Raw genomic sequence first — 22,055 nt, forward strand, 5'->3', positions numbered from 1 at the left:
GTTTTATTTATTTATTCGACAGAGAGAGACACAGCTAGAGAGGGAACACAAGCAGGGGGAGTGGGAGAGGGAGAAGCAGGCTTCCCACCGAGCAGGGAGCCCGATGTGGGGCTCGATCCCAGGACACTGGGATCATGACCTGAGCCGAAGGCAGTCGCCCAACGACTGAGCCACCCAGACGCCCGTATCTTGGCTTATTAATAGTCATTCAGGCACTTAGAATTTATTGGGGGATACAGATAGGAAACTCTGTTGTTAGTAAAAAAAAAAAGGACACTGTCATTGGGATGTAGCGGGATAAATGCGGTGGTGTGGAGAAGGTCGGGTTCTGTGGGAGCAAAGATGAGGGGTGCCTCACCCAACCTGGGGTGGTGGGCAGGAGTCTGGGCAGAGGCTGACCTGAGACGGCTTTCTGAAAGAGACGATGTCTGAATTGAGGCAGATACTGCTAGATACGGGATATGATCAATCGGGTATAGCAGGAGGGTTTATTAAGTACAAAGGCCCTGAGATATGAGAGACCATTGTAGGAGAGGCCAAACTTTCTCCTCTACCCTCTTAAATGTATTTCCTGGGCCCTGCAAATTAAATGGACAAAAGACAGATTAGCAGGAGGGAAAAAAAAAGTTTAATGGCATACACACACGGGAGTTCACCAAAAAATGTACCTTAAGGAGGTGGTTAGAATTTGTAAGGAGGTGGTTAGAATTTGGGGCTTATATACTTTTTCTTTTTTTTTTTTAAGAGAGGGAGAGAGGAGGGGCAGAGGGGGAATCTTAATCAGGCTCCACACCCAGCATAGAGCCCGACGCGGGGCTCGATCTCACAATCCTGAGATCATGACCTGAACCAAAATCAAGAGTTGGCCACTTAATTGACTGAGCCACCCAGGTGCCCTGTTTGTGTACTATCCTAACGACGTATGATGAAGTGTGGAGAAGAGGCTAGGCCAAAGAAGGGGTTTTAGGCTTCTGGATGAGCATTAAATTGTAGGAAGATGACTAGGAAATGTGTGGTAAGTAAGGATTGTTGAGTAAGATTTGTTACGTAGATAAGAGTCCTCTCAGGTGGTAAGATTTATCCCTGAAGTAATTCTCTTCCTTGTGTGGGAAAGGGAAACACCTTTACAAAAGGAAATTTATGCCCTGCTTTTAGGCCAGGATGGGGAGGGTGAGAGCTAATTGCTTCAGCTCAAAACAGTCTTTATGTCAAAGTGACATCTTTTGGGGTGACGTACTCTGATCCCCTTCACCGTGTTCCCTTCAGGGTTTTACAAGAAGCTTGGGAGTCCTGCAGTTCTAGTGAGGATGGGCTGGTCAGAGGGAGACAGATGTCACGGGTGTCTTGCCAAGGAGCTGTGGCAGGGCGGTGAGAGGCCACTGAAGTGTTTTCATTGTGAGGATTGCATGAGCTTGTGTTTAGACAGGATGACCTGGACACAGTGTGGAGACTGGGGTGGCGGGTGGGGAAGAGTGTGCCTCAGTCCTATATGATACCTCACTCCTGGTTCTAATACTCTGCCCAAAGTTATTGATAATTTAGGGCTTAATGGACTTTATGGCATAGGCTGAGAATTTAACATATGCGTGTATGTATGTACCTATGTATGTATGCACATATATACACACAAAGAGATAAATATCAATCAATGTTTGTATAGAAAATATGTTTGATTTCCAATGCAGTGACAGACTTCTCATTTGATTAGTAGAAAGCTTGAGGCCTGTCATGAAGTAGGAGATTTTGAGGTCCTCTGTGGTTTCCTTTTTTGCTGTGTCATCCGTTAAAGATTTTCATATCTTAGTGGGGAAGAAATGAACTAGAATCTTTAAAAAAGGTCTATTTCAGCCCCAGTACCCATGGTGAGTCTTTGTATTTTCAATGAAAACTGTGCTAATTGGTCCCTCCTATTTTATAGATGAGGAAGATGAGGTGCCCCTTGAAAAGCTGTTGTATTGTGTCCCTTAGCCATAGGTGGATTGGGGTATAGACAGCCCTCTCCTCATTTTATTTATTTATTTTTTTAATAAAGCCACAATATACTCCTGCATACATGTGTCATGAAAAATGATTTTTTTTGTGGGGGGGGGGGCTTATACCCAGAGATCTTCCTAACATTTTGCACTTGCTTTCCACTTAAAAAAAAAAAAAAGATTTCATTTATTTATTTACTAAAGAGTGAGAGAGTGGTGGGGGTGGGGGAGAAGCAGAGGGAGAGGGACAAGCAGACTCCATGAGAGCACGAAGACCCCCTACGGGGCTTGATTCCATGACCCTGAGATCATGACCTGAGCTGAAATCAAGAGTCAGACGCTCAACCGACTGAGCCACCCAGGGACCCCATGCTTTCCACTTTTTTTTTTTAAATGACTTTTATTTGTTTATTTGACAGAGAGAGACACAGCGAGAGAGGGAGCACAAGCAGCGGGAGAGGGAGAGGGAGAAGCAGGCTTCCCGCAGAGCAGGGAGCCCGATGTGGGGCTCGATCCCAGGACTGTGGGATCATGACCTGAACCGAAGGCAGACGCTTAACGACTGAGCCACCCAGGCGCCCCTGCTTTCCACTTTTTAACACCACATTTACACTTACGTATTTGGCTCATTTTTTAAGTAATCTCTACATCCAGTGTGGGGCTCGAACTTACAAGATTATGTGGGTATTGGTTTGACAGGAACTTTATGCATGATTTACTTTTCTTTTGATATTTCATCATCAGTCCACAGGTGTGAAAAGTAGTGACCATTCAAGTAGTATGAATGGATTTCTTTGGTGATTGTTTTTGTATTGGTGGGTTATAGCATATCTTATTTCACGCCCTTATAGATGACTCTATTTTAGAAAGTGGGGAAGTATGGGAACAAGACTCAGATTTCTCTTGTGCTTTGGGATTATATAGTCATTGTCTTCCTGGGTACTGGGTGGGGCAGAATTTGAACCTTTCTGTGATCCCGCAAACAGAATCCTAATACATAGGACTCATATGTGCCATCCCCTCCTTAATGTTAGCTTAGGTGTTTTTGTTTTTTTTGTTTTTTAAAGCAATAGCATCCCTGTATACCAAAACCATTTTATGTGCCTGCTTGATAGCACAGGCTGAATATAACATATTCACGGGTATTTTCCATCTACATACATGATATAAAATGTAAGGTATTGAGAATGTATTTGGCACAAGGGTGCTAATATAGAATTAATACAAATGTCATTTCTTCATCAAAAACTCATTGAGCATCTCTGTGCTAAGACAGAGAATTCCTGTCCGTAAAAAGCTCATCATCTACCTCCCACAACTGAAAGTAAAGCAATAATCATACTATGATGAGTTTTAAATTATGACCTAAGAACCCAGAGAGGAAACACATTATGTAGCCTGAAAAAAGAAATGACTTCTAGGTAGCCTTTATTTTTTTCTCTCCTTCATGGATTGTGAGCCAAATGAAAGGAAAACTTTTTTCCAGCATTGCTTTTTAAAAATTTCTCTTTTGGCTACTCTTTGTTGTAGTTTGTAATGTTTGAGAAGAAATGATAAGCCCCTTCCTCCCCGCCCCCCACTGAAAACCTGCCTTTACTCTGCATCTTGAAAATACCTGCATTCCTCCTTTGAGGGACAGACTGAAACCGGCCAAATGCTGCCTAAGTAGCCCCCACCCCCAGGGCTGCAGGAAACACCCAGCTGCCGAGAAGCAGGAACGCAGTGTTCTGTCGAATGGGAAGTTCTTGGCCCCGATCACTTAACTTTTTTAACAACATCAGCACCGCATTTATGTGGTATTTCAGCCCCAAAAGTGATTTTACAAAATGGAGCGCATTTCCTCCTCATAACTTCCGTGCAGGGCAGACGGGGCAGGTATTGTTAGCCCTCCTCTGGCTCTTTGTCTTATGCCTTTTTTTTTGCTCCCAGTTTCTTTTTATTGTGGTAAGATACACCTAACATAAACTCTACAGTCTTCGCCACTTTTCAGTGTACAGTTCACTGGTGTGCAGAACATTCCCACTGTTGTGTCACCCTCACCGCTGTCCATCCACCGAACTCTTTCATCTGGGAAAGCAGAAACTCTGAACTCATTAGGCAATAACTTCCCATGGCCCTCTCTCCCCAGCCCCTGGCCACCACCTCTCTGCTCTCTATGCTTTGTAGCCCTTCTCTGTTTTTACACATTAGGACACTGAGATCCCGAGCGGTGAGCGAAGGGTCCAGCGTGTCGCTGTTTGCAAGTGACCGGCACACCGGGGACAGAAACCCGGCAGGGTGATTGGTAGACTAGGTACCAGCTTTCTGTTAGAAATAAGAAAACCCTCCAATAGGGAAGGGATTTTTTTTTTTTTATTAAAAAACCAGCAAAATGAAATAGGAGCTGCCTATGTATCTCTTGCCAATCTGACATTCCATTGTTGTTTGTTTGAAATACTGTGAAGGAGTACAGTTTGCTTTGCTTAAGGAAAGAATTTGAAAAGATACAGGCCCTGGTTTTAGTTTCCAGCTCTGTCTGATTTGCTCTGTCTGCGGGCAAGAGACACAGCATCTGTTGGGGCAGTTTTTTTTTTTTTTTTTCCCTGAAGAAACAGTCCTGCTGTCCGTTTTCTTAGTGAGTAGGGTCTGAGGCATGTTTTATATTTTACATGAAAATGAACTTCTGTAATTTTCAACTGTTCTTACTTTGCTCTGGAACTCTCATCCCCAATGAGGACAGAAGAAAACATTAATTGTCAGTAAAAGATCCCATCATCTGTTCACATTTCAAATAGTCTCTTTTAGAGTGACGCAGGTTTTCTTGGGGGGAGTGGGAGAGGTAAGTGCCCAGTCAAGTAAAAATTTAAACTCTGCATCAGGCCTATATTTTCCTTCTCAAATGCTCCCCCTGTCCCTCTCTCCCAGTAGTACCTGGGTGCGGGAAGAAGTTCCATGGAGATAGAGCCCTACTCTGGGAATTGCCCTCTGGTTGACAGCCCCATCTACTTGTTTTTGATTAACTTCTGTCGTCGCTGTCTCTGTCACCAAAGCTCCTGCGATGGCTGGATCTGTTGGTATGCCCATGACCCCAAGGGCTTGGCGTTCCCCACTGGCATTGGCTGGTCCATGGGTGCCGGAGGTCCATGGCCACTCTCATATGCCTTTTGCTCCAGGGTCATCCAAGTTGTCTTTTAAAAACACCTTATTTTGCAATAATTTCAAACTGAGAAAAAGAGTATGAGGATAAGAGAACTTTTGCATATCGCTAATCCATTTTTAACATTTTGCCACATTTGTTTTATTATTCTTTCTCTGTATGCACATTATTTTATGTCTTTCTGAGTCATTTGGGAGTAGGATGCAGTCCAGAGAAGGTAGTCTAGAAGGGGGCATTGGAATCTTCCTCAAGTGAGCAAGGGAGGGAATATTTGTTCTTTCCTTTTATCTGCTTTCCTCCAACTCTCCTTTTTCCTGAGTTAAGCTTCTCCACTCTCTTGAACTCTTCCTTCTACTAAACTGGCTTTGAGTCCTTTCTATCCCTGGCTGTTGGCTCCTAGTTGCATTTCCAATTGTTAGTGCTCTTAGAACAGTGTGGTTCTCAGGCCAGGTGCGTTGTCGGGAGCAGATGGGAGTACTGCTGACTTCCATTCGCTCCTTTATCTGTTTATTCAGGCAATCAGGGTCTCCACATGTGTGGCAGGTCTGCCTGGGGACACTTGGCAGACAGCTTGATGACATGCATGCAAGCTTCGGGTTGAACTTTTTTTTTTAAAGATTCATTTATTTATTTTAGCGGGAGAGAGAGAGAGCGAGAGCGAGCACGTGCGCACTAGGCAGCAGGGGGAGAGGTAGAGGGAGAGGGAGAGAGACTCCTCAAGCAGACTCCCTGCTGAGCGTGGAGTCCTAAAGGGCTTTGATCCCAGGACCCTGAGATGATGACCTGAGCCGAAGTCAAGATTTGGACGCTCAACCAACTGAGCCACACAGGTGCCCCTAGTTGGACTTTTGATCCAGATTTAGGAACTTATAAGCAGGATAAAAAAAGATGTGACTTGTGGCTGAGTCAGTTAAGCATCTGCCCTCGGCTCAGGTCATGATCCTAGGGTCCTGGGATCGAGCCCCACATTGGGTTCCCTGCTCAGCGGGGAGTCTGCTTCTCCCTCTCCCCCTGCTTCCCCCTCCCCAGCTCATGCTCTCTCTCTCGCTCTCTTTCTCAAATAAATAAATACAATCTTAAAAAAAAAAAAAGAAGATGTGACTTAGCAACATGGTGGTAAAAAGTTGTAAGTTACTTAAAATCTATAATTTATTCTCAGATATCATCTTTGAGATCATGAACTGTATGACTTTATGTATCTGACACCTGATCTAGTGCCTGCAATGTGGTGCTCTAGATGTTTGTGAGTGAAAATTAAACTTTAATTGACTAAATTGAATCCTTTCATTTGGTGCATTACTTTTTTAGACTGTGGTACATTCCCTGCTACCTTTTCTAGCTTTATATATTTGTTTATGCTGAGTTAGTTCCCTTGTTTTTTATCTTAATCCCAATTTCTAATAAAAATGTAAAGTGAGGGTAAAAGGAAGTACCTTTCCATTGAATCCATCTACTTTAACGGACCTTCACTTTCCATCTCTCGTATAAGCATATAGCTCGTTGATGTGCACACGGGCCCCGTGTACTGCATTTTTCAGATCCGCCAAAGATGGAAATGGGGCTAGTATCAGGAACCCATGATAGTGTCTACTGATTTCAGCCTGTGAGAGCCAGTTCCTTTCAATAAAGGAATAAACCCATTTTTAGCAAATAGGTAGATACCTTAAAAATCAGGTATATATCATAAGTGTATATATAAAATAACAAGTTTGAAAACAATTTAGGAATATATTATTACAGGTATTTTAAGTTCAAAATGTAAAATAGCTTGGAAGTGTGTTGTCAGGTAGGAAACAGAAAAGATCAAATTAGAAAAACTGCAACATTGAAGTACTGACTTTTTCAAAGTAGTGAAAATTTGGAAGAGTTCGATAAGGTCTAAAATTACATTAGAAACACATTGGGCAGTGATGTGTTCTAACTTCCTCACATGGAAAGGACTAAAAATAATATACTGTTCTTGCATTTTTTCCAGAGAACTATTGTAAGCTGTGTGTGATAGTAGAGGGGGTGATCAGAGGGTGTTTCCTTAAATTAATATTTGAATGTCCCCTTCATGAATTTGAACTTAAATTGCTCAAAATATATACTTTTCCCCCAATTATTAAAAATTGTGCATGATCATTTTCAAAACTTCGAAAAAACATCGAAAAGCACAAAGAATATAAAAATCACCCAAGCCCTACAGATAATATGAAAGGAAGTTTACAGTTTTGATTGTAATAAGCCTAAGCATGGACTATTTAGGGGCAGGTTAGGTAGTTTATAAATTCATTAGTATCTGACTTAATAGAATAATTATATCCTTTGTTGGTCCTTGTCCTTGGTTTTTTCCAGCTTTGTAGATCCTCCCTATAAAGGAACAGGACTTGAGTGGAGAGAAAATGGTGGCATTCCTTGGCTTTGATTCTGTAGCACCAGTGACAGGCTGGGGTTGAGGTTGACAGTGCAGTGTCTTTGGGGGTACCTGTTGATTTCTGGGCCGTTTTTGCTTTACCAGCTGCAGCAGCCACACCTCCCCTCTTCTTTGATCACAGGCTGTGAGAATGGCTATTTGAAGGAATCATCCATTGTAACGTGGAAACCTGGTTGTGGTGTCCACTGGAGTCTTGTGTTTATAACTCCAGTGGACACCATCTAGACTGTAGATTATATAAATGGTGCCTCCTAGAGCATAACAGTTGGCCTGTTTACTTTCATTCCTTTTCTCCCCAAAAGAGAGATATTAACTTTGATGAAAAAGCTTAAAGGATACTAAGTGTCTTTTTATTAATTTTTGAAATTTCATTTCATTTTTTCCTTCTTTTTAAAATGGGCTAGCGGAGCACCTGGGTGGCTCAGTTGGTTAAGTGTCTGCCTTCGGCTCAGGTCATGATCTCAGGGTTCTGGGATCAAGCCCAGCATCAGGCTCCCTGCTCAGTGGGGAAGTCTGCTTCTCCCTCTCACTCTGCCTCTGTGCTCTTTCTCTCTCAAACAAATAAATAAAATCTTAAAAAAAAAAATGGGCTAGCCTTGGGGCACCTGGGTGGCTCAGTTGGTTAAGTATCCCAGAGTCCTGGGATCAAGCCCCACGTCAGGCTCCCTGATCAGCGCAGAATTTGCTTCTCCCTCTCCCTCTGCCCCTCCCTCACTCATGCACGCACATGCTCTCTCTCAAATAAATAAATAAAATCTTTAAAAAAAATGGGTTAGCTTTTATTTCATTGTTCAGGAACATAGCACATTGTGTTGGATTTATTGGGGAAATTAAATTTGAATTGATTCTGCTAATTATGATTTGAATTAGAGGAAAAAGTATTAAAAGATAGCTGTAAGCTTTTCATTTGAAAATAGTTTTACCTAGTGATTAAAAATTAGAGCAGTATGAAACTCAATAATAAAAAGACAAATAGCCCATTTAAAAAATGGCCAAAGAACCTAATAGACATTTCTCCAACGAAGGTATACAAATGGTCCTTAAGTACCTAAACAGATGCTCAACATCATTAGACATTAGGCAAATGCAGGTCAAAACCACAAGGAGATACCATCACTCCCACTAAGGTGGACAATAATAAGCATTGGTCAAGATTTGGAGAAATTGGAATGCTCCTACATTGCTGGTAAGAATGTAAAATCACATAGCCACTTGGAAAAATGTCTGGCAGTTTTTTGAAATGTCAAATATAAACTTACCATATGATTCAGCAATTATCTTCCTAGGTATATGCCCAAGAAAAATGAAATATATTTCTACACAAGAACTTGTACATGAATGTTAATAGCAGCATTATTCAAAATACCTAAAAAGTGGGGGGCACCTGGGTGGCTTAGTTGGTTGTGTGTCCGACTGTTGATTTTGGTTCAGGTTATGATCTCAGGTCATGGGATTGAGCCCCGCATCCGGCTCTGTGCTTGGCAGGGAGTCTGCTTGACATTCTTTCTCTCTCCCTCTGCCCCTGCCCCCACTCTTGCACACAAGTGCTCTCTCTCCCTCTCTCTCTAAAATAAATAGATCTTTAAAAAAAATACCCCAAAAGTGGAAATAACACATATATCCATCAACTAATAAAATGATAAACAAAATGTGTTCTATCCAGACACTGGAATATTATTTGGCAATAAAAAGGAATGAAGTACTGCTACATCATCAACATGTATCTTGAAGACGTTATGCTAAGTGAAAAAGCAAGTCATGGAAGACCATATATTGTATAAGTCCATTAATATGAAATGTCCAGGCTAGAGAAAATCTGTAGATACTGAAAGCAGATTAGTGGTTGCCTAAAACTAGAGGTGGAGGGGGAAATGCAGAGTGAGTGCTAATGGATAGATGCAGTGTTTCTTTTGGGTGACAAAATTTTGTAAAGTCAGACTGTGATGATAGGGGCACCTGGGTGGCTCAGTCAGTTAGGCATTTGACTCTTGGTTACCGCTCATGATCTCAGGGTTGTTGGATCAAGCTGGTGCTCAGCAGGGAGTCTGCTTGAGATTCTCTCCCTCTTTCTCCTCCGTGCTCCTCCCCCAACTCTCTCTCTCAAATAAATAAATAAATAAAATCTTAGATTGTGGTGATAGTTGAACACCTCTAAGAATAGACCAAAAGCCCCTGATTGTATACTTTAAATGGGTGAATTGTATGGTCTGTGAATTATAGCTCAATAAAGCTGTTTAAAAACTTAAAAAAAAAAAAAAGCATAAAATCATGGCAAAAGAAGGACAGGGGCACCTGGGTGGCTCAGTTGGTTGAGTGACTGCCTTTGGCTCAGGTCATGATCCTGAAGTCCCGGGATCGAGTCCCACATCGGGCTCCCTGCTTGGTGGGGAGTCTGCTTCTCCCTCTGACCCTCACCCCTCTCATTCTTTCTCTCTCTGTCATTCTCTCTCTCTCAAAAATAAATAAAATTTAAAAAAAAGGACAAATTTTCCAACATAATTGAAGATACTGAAATACGATGTATTGTTTTTCTTATCCTCTATTAACCCAATAACAGTATTTTTCACTAGCCAGAAATCCATTCCTTCTAACTTATGAATATAACATCTAGATTATGCTCAGGAGTAGAACAGTCAAGTTATTCTGTTCAGTTAAATTTTTAATAATTGTGCTTACTTTGGTGGTATAGATTCTAAAACTGAAGCAGTCTAAGGAGCATTTAGCATGGAGGATATCTGAACCTCAGTGCAGTGTTCCATATATTAGAAACATTTATTGAAGGAAATAAGATAAGACCTGAATAAATGTGTGTATAGATGTGAAAATGTAGTATTGTAGAGATAGTGTTAAAAAACAAAATTCAGTCTATGGCCATACCACCCTGAATGTGCCCCATCTCGTCTGATCTCGGAAGCTAAGCAGGGTCAGGCCTGGTTAGTCCTTGGATGGGAGACCGCCTGGGAATACCAGGTGCTGTAGGCTAAAAAATCCAAAACAAAACAAAACAAAAACAAAATTCAGCCTAGTAAATTTGAAGATCTCATTGGCTTTATTAAACAATTCATGAATTGGGCAGCATCCCATCTAACAAGTAGAGAGGAGCTCTGAGGAGTTGTACAAAATGGAAGGATTTTATAGGAAGAAGGGTGGGTCAAGAAAGTTGTTAGCAAAAGGAAACGATTGTTCCAGGCAAGGTCGCTTTCCCTTAAGGAGGAAGAGTAGCAGGTCTTACCATGCAGATTACCTCATCTTCCTTTGGGGAATGGAAAGGGCCCCTGTGGCCACTCATTGCAGACTCATTGGCCCAGATAAGGAAAATTCCTGACTGACTGGGTAAGACTACTTTTCTGGGGGAGGTTGAAACTAGAATCAGATTAGTTATTAAACCCCAGTTTGGGACTCGCCTAGGAGACACCATTTCCTTTTTTTTTTTCCATTTTATTTTCATTCTAGCTGCTCAGTGGCTGGAGCTGCTGGGTTTCTGGTATTAAAAAGATGCCAACAGAGGTAGCTGTGTCTCGCCCAGGGGCCAGGCCCACTCTGAATACACGCCCCCAAATAAGGGGCAGGTAACAAATTATGTTAGAGTAACTATGATAAAGGAACTCAATTTGTTGAGAAGAAAAGATTCAGGATAAATTAAACATATAATGGAGGAAACTAGAATATGTCACCCCATGATTTGACCTAAAAATCATTTTGAGCTGAAGGCAATCAAGAAGCAGTAAACACTGGAAAAGCTCCCCCTTTCCTGCCTAAAGGCCAGAAACAAATTCTCCTTTTACTGGAGAAAGACATTTGTATCAGCTTAGACAATCTGCAAACCTTTTTAAAGTAACCCTTGTCTTCCTAGTTACTTATTCTTCATTTACTGTTCCAAGCCCCAACCCCTTTGTCTTGCCAATTCTTCACAAATATAAAAGCTTCCTGCTTCTTTGGGGTCTTCGTTCTCTTGTGAAGGCTCCCACGTACAGGACGAATTCAGTAAAATTTATATGCTTTTCTCCTGTTAATCTGTCTTTGTCCATTTTATTTTCAGGCCCAGCCAGGGACTCTAAGAGGGTCAAGGAAAACTTTTTCCTTCCTTACAATAATATTCCATTTTAATAAAGTATAGAAATACATGTATAGATTTACTTGGGAAAAGATCTGGGAGGATATTTATATGCAGGATACAATGTTGTCTTTGGGTGGAGAGCTGTGGGGGTGATTTAATTTCTTTTTTTGTGTACTAGAATAAACAAAGTAAGTTTATTTTATTGGTGCTGTATTTCAGAAATGTTCACCATGTAACAGTACATAGATTTTTGTTATTTGATTTATAAAATTGATTGGACATGGAGGTGAGATGTACTAAATAATTGAAGGGCTTATGTTGTATACTTGAATTTATGTGGACTTTTCCTGTAAGACAAAGAAATAAAAACCTCATTCTGGTTTTTTGTTTTTTTTATTAATAGGTTTTCTCGCACAGATATGGCAACAAGCAGCCGTCCCTTTGCATCCTTTGATACAAAACGGGCCTCTGGACGGCTCGGATCGTCTAATGTGAGCAGGTCAGGAAGAGGGTGCGAGTGTTTTCGGGACAACAGGGGAGAGCAGTCCAACCCTTTGGTGAATTGTAATGTTGATGTTAAAACAGGGCTTTGTATTTTACTGACTGGCGAAATAGGCAGGTGTAGTGTCCATTTTACAAATTAGGGAAGGAGAGACAGAGCTGCTAAGGGACATGTGAATGGGTGGCGCTGTTACATAAAAAGAAAACTAAATTCAACATTTGGGGCACAACTCATTGGAGTCTTTTTTATCTTAAAATTTTTTAAATCATTGATTTCATTTATAAAATAATATAACCACATTGCCAAGCATCCACCATAAATATGACCTCTTAAACTGTATTCATTCTCATCTTTTTCCTGGGCATGTGCTTTTATCTGTTATGGATGCAGCCATAGGGTTTTCACTGAATGTTGTAGTATGATTATTTTTCTACTTACATTCTTCTTGTAACCTTGGCTTAAGAGCATTTTAAGAAACATTGATGGTAGAAAATTCAGGAAATATAGAAAAGCACAAAGGAGAGATAAAAATGTATATTACCATCACTGAAACTTTGTGTGTGTGTGTGTGTGTGTGTGTGTGTGTGTGTGTGTGTGTATCCTTTCTTTTTCTCTTCGTATATAGAGCAAGTCTTTTTTTTTTTTTTATTGATTGGGATCACATTCGATATACTATTTAGTAACCTGCTTTTTAAAAATTTTATTATTATTTTTTGCCTTGCCCCTCCACCTTATTTTTTGTGCCTGTTTTTAAAAGTTAATGTATCATGACATTTTTCCTTTCCATTAATATTTTTGGTAATAATCACATTTGCTAAGTAATATTCCTTTCCTGCCCATTCTAGAATTAATATAATGAGTTCTTTTCGAACATATATGTTGTTCCTTTATCAGAGATTAAAGGCAACTCTGTGAAAGCTATGTTTTAGTACCATGAGAAAGGGCTTTTTATCTATCCTTATAGGGTTATTAAACTTTAAGTTATACGGCAGATCTGTAGCATTTGAGATTTTGCATTTGAAATTTCAGCTACTTGTAAGTGTGTTTATAACACTCATGAATTTGGCAGTTTGCCTTAGGACTCAGCTCTCACAGTACAACAAAGGGGTGCAATAATTTGAGGATCGATGACTGGAGATGAAGCTGAAAATAACTCCTAAGGATTTTAAGGCATTTATTTTTCACATTACGATTTCATTCCATATGTCACTGCTTATGGAAATCTGAGCTTTCTTTAGAAATATGAGTCTCTCCCTCAGGGTTAACCTCTAACTCATCTGATAGTTTCCTAAGTAACTACTGCATCAACATTTATAGATCTTCTTAGATTTACGGTGGGCTTACATCCCCAATGAGCCCATCGTGAATTGAAAATGCCTTTAATAGCCCTAACCTATTGAACATCATAGCTTAGCCTCACCTACCTTGAATGTGCTCAGAACACTTAACATTAGCCTGCAGTTGGGCAAAATCATCAGAACCCATTTCTGGTAGAAGAGTAACTGAAGTGGGATTTTGTTTTCATGTTTGAAGGAATGAATTTGGAGAGGTTGGGGGCATGGAAATTTGACTTTAAGCTCTTTTAAATAAATCATCATACTGCTTATTTACTTACTGAAATATTTTCCTATTAAAAGTTGTTACACAGGGGTGCCTGGGTGGTTTAGTTGGTTAAGCATCCGACTCTTGATCTTAGCTCAGGTCTTGATCTCAGGGTCCTGAGTTCCAGCCCTGTGTCAGGCTCCATGCTGGGCATGGAGCTTATTTTTTAAAAAAATAAAAAGTTACACAGAACATTTTGTAGAAGGCTCTAATTTTATTTTATTTTATTATGATTAATTAGTTTGTTTATTTTGGTGGGTGGGAAGGGCAGAGGCAGAGGGAGAGCGAGAATCTTAAGCAGCCTCCATGCCCGACACAGGGCTCAATCTCACAACTCTGAGATCATGACCTGAGCTGAAATCAAGTTGGTCACCCTGAGGGCCCTAATTTTAAAGAGCAAAATTTCCATCAATCATAAATAACAGATAAGTTTTAATAAAGGGTAAAATCATAATGATTATACAGATGTAAAAATAAACACATTTTAAAGATTTTATTTAACTCATTAATCAGTGAGGGAACTAGGCAGATTTTATAATTGATTCAAAGGAGAAATCGAAACAGCACAAATTTATATGGAGTAAAAGAATGTTGAAATTAATGTTCAAAGTCAGTAAAATTAGCTTCTTGTACAGTGAAGGAGGTAATTGAACCTCTACTAGTCAGGGATATAATTTGCATATCTATAGACAATTATTTTGCATCACTATCAGTTAAAATTTACAGAGTTGCAATTCAACACTAAAAATACAAAACCGATTAAAAAATGGGTGGAGGACCTGAATAGACATGCAGATGGCCAACAGGCACATGAAAAGATGCTCAACCTCACTAATCATTGGAGAAATGCAAATCAAAACCACAGTGAGATACCAATTATATCTGTCAGAATGCCTAAAAAAAAAAAAAAAAGCCATAACAAATGTTGGCCAGGATGTGGAGAAAAGGGAGCCCTTGTGCATTATTGATGGGAATGTAAACTGGTGCGGCTGCTGTGGAAAACCGTATGGAAGTTCCTCAAAAAGGTAAACATAGAAATACCATATGATCCATTTTCACTACTGGGTATTTACCCAAAGAAAACGAAAACACTAATTCAAAAAGATAGATGCACCGCATGTTTATTGCACATTATTTACAATAGCCAAGATACGGAACATACGGACAGCCAAGTGTCCAGCTGTAGATACATGGACAAGGAAGATGTGGTGTATATGTACAATGGAATATCACTCAGCCGTAAAAAAGAATGATACCTTGCCGTTTGCAACAGCATAGATGGACCTAGAGGGTATAATGTTAAGTGAAATAAGTCAGATTGAGAAAGACAAATACCATGTGATTTCACTTACGTGTGGAATCTAAAAAACAAAACAAATGGATAAACAAACAAAATGCAGAATCAGACCCATAAATATGGAAAACAAACTGATGGCTGCTAGAGGGAGGGGGGGGTGGGTGGATGGGCAAAATGGGTGAAGGAGAGTGGGAGATACAGGCTTCCACTTAGGTAATAAATAAGTCGTGGGAATAAAAAGCACAGCATAGGGAATATAGTCTGTGATATTAGAAAAGCATTGTATGGTGACAGATGGTAGCTACATTTGTGGCGACAATAGCGTAACTATAGAGAAGTTGAATCACTGTTGTACACCTGAAACTTATGAAACATTGTGTGTCCACTATACTCTAATTTAAAAAGAGAACACAGTTTTCAGAGTTGCAAGTCAGTTCCCTACAATCAAAAAGCAATCCGAAGGGGTCTCTTCTACAGTATAGAGAATCATGCATAGTTTTCCGCTGACGCACATTTTCTCCCCCTACATGATCGAACTAAAACGCAATAACTTTCCCTCTCCTATGAGTAAAGGTAGTTCCCATGCTTGTGGTCTTTGTGCCCGCTATGAGCCTTGTTTGTCAGTTTCTTCCATCCTCACAACAGCTTCATGAAGTAGGCAGTGGTGGTGTTCCCATTTTACAGATGAGCAAGTCAGGCTTCAGAAAGTTAAAGACATTGCTACTAAGTGGTAGAGTTAGAACTCCGGCCTTTCTGTCTCCAAAGTGTGCGTGAACACACACGTGCAGCAACGTGCTAATAGTAAAAGCTATAGAAATTCTGTGTATTTTTTCTTGGTCTTTAGGTCAACATCAAACAAGGTGGATCTCAAGTGTGGCCTAGAAGAATGTGCGGTGGCATTGAACTTATTTCTAAGTAACAAATTTACAGATGCCTTAGAATTGCTTCGACCGTGGTAATTAACTGTATTTCTTTCAGATAAAATATGTTTTTTTCAGATGTTTTTGATGATTCTTTCTTTGATGTCATGATTGTCAGTTAATTTATCTGCATTTCCACCTGAATATTTCTAAGCTAATTTGGTTGAGACCCCCTACTGTTGGTCAGTTTTAATATCCAGTTAAGAAATCTGTCTTTTCAAATTTAATCAGTAGAAAGTTTCTGATTCTTTCTTATATTTTAATTTCTATTTGTGTTCAAATATTGTCATTGTATGTAGTTTTGTAGAGCTTCCTTTTGCTTTCTTCAGTGAAATGTTTTTATGGATATGCCTCTAAAGCTTAAATATCATTGGAAAAAGTTTCCTTTGAAATGGGGTAAAAAGAACTAGACTATGCTAATCTCAAATGGTAAAAAGAAATTTAAAATAATAAAAAATGTTATTAGGACTCCCTATTTATGTGATAAACAAGTTAAGCAGTTTAATTTCAGCTAATAATACCTGTTCATTTTTCAAATGTGGCAGCAACACCGGGCCCAGCCCTGACACTAGGCGTCACCTTGACCACAGTCCGCAGCTCTACAGTGTGCCTGGAGCTTGACAGGAATAATCTTACGTTGTGCCTTCAAACACAGTCACTTGCTTGGGTGAAGCTTAGACCTTATATAACAGTTTTTTAGAAGGTTACTTGGGCACAATAGTGGGAATCTTATTTCTTTGGTCAGTAGGGTATGTGATTTTGACCATAGACTTTCAGTCTTACTACACTCATGGTGGTGAGCATTGCATAATGTATAGAATTGCCGAATCACTATGTCATACACCCGAAATGTATGTCAACTGCACACCACAATTAAAAAAAAAATTACATTACCTCCTGAGAAGCTGCTGTGGTGATTCTATTTTGATGTAGAGGAGCTGTGATCAATGAGTATTTCAGAGGTTAGGAACAGATGATAAAGTAGATGGTACAGCCCACAGCTGAAGGAAATTGTCCAGCGTCGTCTTCAACGCTTGTCTGCCCTGCCTGTCTCCTGCCTCATTTCCCTCTGTCCTTGCCAGTCCCTCAGACTTCTTTCTCTCTCCATCTTCTGTCTCTACTTCTCTGTCTTCCTCTCTCAACCTGCCTGCCTGTCTCCTTTGTGTTTTTATTTACGCAGGTCTCCTTTTTTCTCTGTCTCAGACACCCAGCTGGTCATAACATGGAATGAAAAGAAGTGATTATTTTATTTGGTCAAATTTTATATTCTCTGACCTTTATGCAAGTTTCACTGTTAAACATATGTTTTTCCCACTTGAATCGTTTTCCTCTTGGAGCTTTTGGTTTAAAATGTGAGGTTTAAAACCACAATAAATGATTAACTTTAGGCTGATCTTAACTCCTTGCAGGGTTTTTTTGAACAGCCAGTGACCTCACTAGTCAGGACAAACTGCGAATTACCAAAGGATGTTTAGACTATTTCCATGGGGGAAAAGAATGATGTGGCCAGCATTTGTTTTGCATAGCCGTGGGCTGTTGTGCATTATATTTGAATTAAAAACAAAATCATGCATTAATATTTTAAATCTTATAACAGATTGACCTAATGAGAAGTTTTGAGAAAGAAATGGTGAGGTTTTCACAGCCCGAAAGCCTGGGATGTGCCATACTTTAAGACTAATTAATGCCCTTAAGAATCCAAGCAATTCTCAGGGCGCCTGGGTGGCTCAGTTGGTGAAGACTCTGCCTTCAGCTCAGGTCATGATCCCAGAGTCCTAGGATCAAGCCCATGTCGGGCTCCCTGCTCGGTGGGGAGTCTGCTTCTCCCTCTGCCCCTCACCCCCCTCGTGCTCTCTCTCTCCCTCAAATAAGTAAATAAAATCTTAAAAAGAGAAAAAATACAAGCAATTCTCAACTGATAATTTAGTAATTGGAATTGTCAAGAACTTTAATAAGGAATTGTAGATAATGGGATTAGATTAGATATGAGGTCTAAAATGTACTTTGCCTGGGCCCATTGTGGCTGACCTAATTTATTGCAAAAATCTTGCTTTTCTTTGGCCTCTGGCTGGGAATGGAAAGGAGCTTTTTTTTTTTTTTTTAAATGAGTATCTGAAAATACATCAAAATCTCTCTGTCACAAAATGCATTTCCAGTGGCCTTTATTTTAGTACTTATATCAGAGCTAAAGATAGTAAGTATATTGCCTGGTGTTCAACTGGGAAAAATTGGTTTGCTTTGAAATGTTTTCAAGGAAAAGAATCCGCAGGCTGCCCCCTTGTGCTGAAACAGGGCAAAACAATTGTCAGCTTCTGCTTTAACCTGGAACATTCTGTGCTGCCTCTGTAGGCTTAATTTGGAAAGTCCTTAATACTTGAGTTTTTTAGGACATGCCTTTCTCAGTCTATATTATTTCAGTGATCATGGTGTAGGAGTAAAAGTTATCACTATCAAAGTCACGATATGCATTTACTAGGATTTCTCCTGATTAGTATCAGACAAGACGTGCATGCTTTTAAGTTGAGTTGGGTTGTATTAATTCCCTGTGTTTTGCCCCCAGGGCTAAGGAGAGTATGTACCATGCCTTGGGCTACAGTACTATTGTGGTGTTGCAGGCGGTCATGACCTTCGAGCAACAGGACATCCAAAACGGCATTTCTGCCATGAAGGACGCATTACAAACCTGCCAAAAGTATGAACTGAGTAATTAAATACTTGAGATACAACTACAAACCTTTATGTCTGTGTGACAAAGTGAGTGTGGTTTGCCTGATGGAGAGAGCTCTGTTTGAAGTTCGCCCCAATTGTAGTAAGGGGCTTGTACTTCAAAGCTTCCTAGCCTCACATAGTTCTATGTAATAGAGTTAAAATTTCCTGTTAGGAATTATAGTTGATTCTTGTTTGGCCAAACACTTGGCATCTATACCTCCACCTTTTTCTTTTTCCTTTCTTTTCTTTCCCTCTCTCCCTCCCTCCCCCCCTCCCTTCCTTCCTTTCTTCCTTCCCCCCCTCCTCCCTTCTTCCTTCCCTCCTTCTTTCCTTCCCTCCTTCCTTCCTTCCTTCCTTCCTTCCTTCCTTCCTTCCTTCCTTCCTTCCGTAGCTTGAGCCACAGAGAAGAACTGAGGGAGATGTCTGTGGGGTCAGCAGCATGCATCTCTCAAGGGTCTCCCTGGGGTGGATGATTTCAGCTACTGCCTGCCACGCGAGGCCAAGCAAGGAACACTCTTCTTTTATGTGGGAGATGCTGCCTATTCAGAAGGGAGAGCTGTATTTGTCTAAAAGGACATATTTGAACACTTCTGGTTGGTGAAAATGAGACGGATTTTCAGTTTTATTTTAATCTTTGCTCTGTGTGTACAGCAAGACCCCAGCAACAGCTGTTAACTAGCATTGGTGAAGTTTAACATGAAACTATGTATCCTCATGTAATTATGTTGCAACCCTACAAAGGAAGAGAGTTTCTAAATGCTGCCCTCTAAGTGATTCTTAACCTGTGGATGCCTCTTACCCCAGAAATATTGATTTCAGCCGTACAGATAAGGGCAGGTGCTTGGCAGGGTTAGCTGCCATTCGTTGTTTCGTGTGGGTTTGTCCACACGTGTCCAGTAAACACGGATGGAGTGCCCACAGGATGCCAGCCCAGTGCTGGGCGCTGGGTGTGCGGTGTTGAAAAGGGTAGTCTCTGCGCTACAGACTTCAGGGTTTAGAGTTTCTCCTCGGTAACTCTTTGCTGTGACTGTGACAAAAATGAATGTCAAAGGAAAATGAGCCTGGCCTGATTTATTGTCATTTTTTCTTTCTATTTCCCATCTCCCCTTCTGCTTATTCTCCACAGATACAGGAAAAAATGCACGGTTGTAGAATCTTTCTCAAGTCTTCTTTCTAGAGGATCACTGGAACAGCTGACTGAAGGTAAGACTCATTTAAAGATGAAGTTTTTCCTGTCTTTGAAAATTAAAACATGATCATACTCATAAAATTCAGTACTTAAGTGTAGAATAAAAAGGAAATGGAAAATCTTTTTCTCTTTCCCATCATACTCACCCTGCAGAAGTAATCACTGGCAATAGTTGGGTTAATGGCCCAGGATTCCCCACGTAGCAGAGCGGGATTCAAAGCTGATCTGCCTATCTGTAAGCCACAGTTCTTTCCACTGTACCCCACACTTTCTCTGATAGGCTTGTAGAAAAGGGAACAAAATGTTCACATATGGATGAGGGAAATGTTGAATCATTCCTATGTAGACATCTTGAAAGTAGATGGTGCTGCGTTCTTATCTTTTTATAATGTTTTTGTACATGGCTCTTTAGAAAATCTGGAATAATTTACTTATTTACTTATTACTAACTATTAAAAAAGAAAACAAACTGAGTTTGTTCTATTAGAATGTCCATAACCCAGAAAATCTGGAGTAATTTACTTATTTGCTTATTCCTAATTATTAAAAAAGAAAACAAACAATGAGATACTGCTGTACACATATTAGAATGTCCATAATCTAAAATACCGACAACACCAAATGTTGGCAAAGATGTAGAGTAAAAGGAACTCTTATTCATGGCTGGTGGGAATGCAAAATTGTACAGCTACTTTGGGAGATAGTTTGGCAATTTCTTACAAAACTAAACATACTTTGACCATAAATCCAGCAATCAGTCTCCTTAATATTTACCCAAAGGAGCTGAAAACTTATGTCTGCATGTGGATGTTTACAGCAGCTTTATTTATAATTGCCAAAACTTGTAAGCAACCAAGATATCCTTCAATAGGTGAATGGATAAATAAACTGTGGTACATCCCGACAAATGGAATATTATTTAGTGCTAAAAAGAAATGAACTCTCAAGCCATGAAAAGACATGGAGTGACTTTAAGTGTATATTACTGAGTGAAAGACACCAATCTGAAAAGGTGTCATGCTGTATGATTCCAAGCATATGACATTCTGGAAAGAGCAAAACTGTGGGGACGGTGACAAGATCAGTGGTTGCCGAGGGATGGGGTGTAGGGATGAATAGGTGGAGCACAGAGGATTTTTAGGATAGTGGAAAAACTTTGTATGATATCATAATGATGGATACATGTCTTTATACATTTGTCCACACCCAGAGAACGTACATCACCAAGAAGGAACTGTAACATAAACTATGGACGTGGGGTGATTATGTGTCAACAGAAGTTCATCAGTTCATCGGGGGGGGTTAAGCATGCATGGGGCAAGGGATACACGGGCAATTTCTGTACCTTCTCCTCAATTTTGCTGCCAACCTAAAACTGCCTTAAAAATAGTCTTAATTAGAAAACAGTAAACATAAAATTAGCTTGTGACAATAGCATATTCTGAAAAACAGGTTTATTTAGACTTTTACATCCAAAGACATGCTTAGCTAACATTTTAGCGCAGGGTGAAGCTATTTCCTTCAGTAGACTAAGGAATTTATAATTAAGAGATGTTCTGGTAAGGTACCTATTCAAAAATGCCAAATGGTTAATTTTGAGAACTGGGGAACTGTCCAATATAAATCAACCAGAGTGAAGGAATACGACTTTTATAAATTAAGTTGCATTTTATTTCTAATGAGTTTGGCTGTCACTGCAATCCAAACAGACTTTGTGTTCAAGGGTGCATGTCAAAACATTGTAGCTTTAGTATGTGATTTGTTTTTCCTCTTGGTAATTTTCATTTACATCCTTGAGTGGCTGGTTGTCTGCAGGAGTCAGTATATTTAATTAAACTTTTTGTGGGTTTAACATGGAACACACCCTTTCTTCTCTCGGGGCTGGCATATTGCCCTGAATGGTTTTCTAATTTCCTTTAAAAGCAGATGTGTAAATGCAGTACTTAGGATGTGAAAGGGATTTAACATGAAGGATGCTTACATATGGTATACAGAGTTCAAATTTTCTTGCCGTTTATCTCTGCCTTCTTGTCACGTCCTTCAGCTGCTCTGCGGTGTGTCCATCTTTAACTTAACCCTGATGCAGCCATTCCTTCTGCTCAGACCTCTGCACAGACTCAGAAGGACCAAGACCCTGGCTGGTGACGGCCGCCAGGATGTGCACAGGCCCTGACTCCGCAAGGCTGGCCCCCTCTGTAGGCAGGCCACTGAAGGCCCTGACTCCGCAAGGCTGGCCCCACCTGTAGGCAGGCCG

General features: G+C 40.3%; 1 protein-coding gene and 1 pseudogene across 3 annotated transcripts in view; both read left to right on the forward strand.

Moving 5' to 3' along the window:
• Nucleotides 1-22,055, forward strand: part of TTC39B (tetratricopeptide repeat domain 39B) — a 119,816-nt gene that overhangs the window by 54,492 nt on the left and 43,269 nt on the right. For all 3 annotated transcript variants that reach the window (XM_032392274.1, XM_032392275.1, XM_032392276.1), the window contains 4 exons: nucleotides 11,986-12,081; nucleotides 15,828-15,938; nucleotides 18,464-18,595; nucleotides 19,739-19,815. In XM_032392274.1, coding sequence (XP_032248165.1) covers nucleotides 11,986-12,081; nucleotides 15,828-15,938; nucleotides 18,464-18,595; nucleotides 19,739-19,815 — 416 coding nt within the window. The remainder of the gene's footprint in view (nucleotides 1-11,985; nucleotides 12,082-15,827; nucleotides 15,939-18,463; nucleotides 18,596-19,738; nucleotides 19,816-22,055) is intronic.
• On the forward strand, nucleotides 10,389-10,507 carry LOC116624493 (annotated as a pseudogene).

The sequence above is a fragment of the Phoca vitulina genome, unplaced genomic scaffold, assembly GCF_004348235.1.
Source record: "Phoca vitulina isolate PV1807 unplaced genomic scaffold, GSC_HSeal_1.0 scaffold67, whole genome shotgun sequence".
Lineage (NCBI taxonomy): Eukaryota > Metazoa > Chordata > Mammalia > Carnivora > Phocidae > Phoca > Phoca vitulina.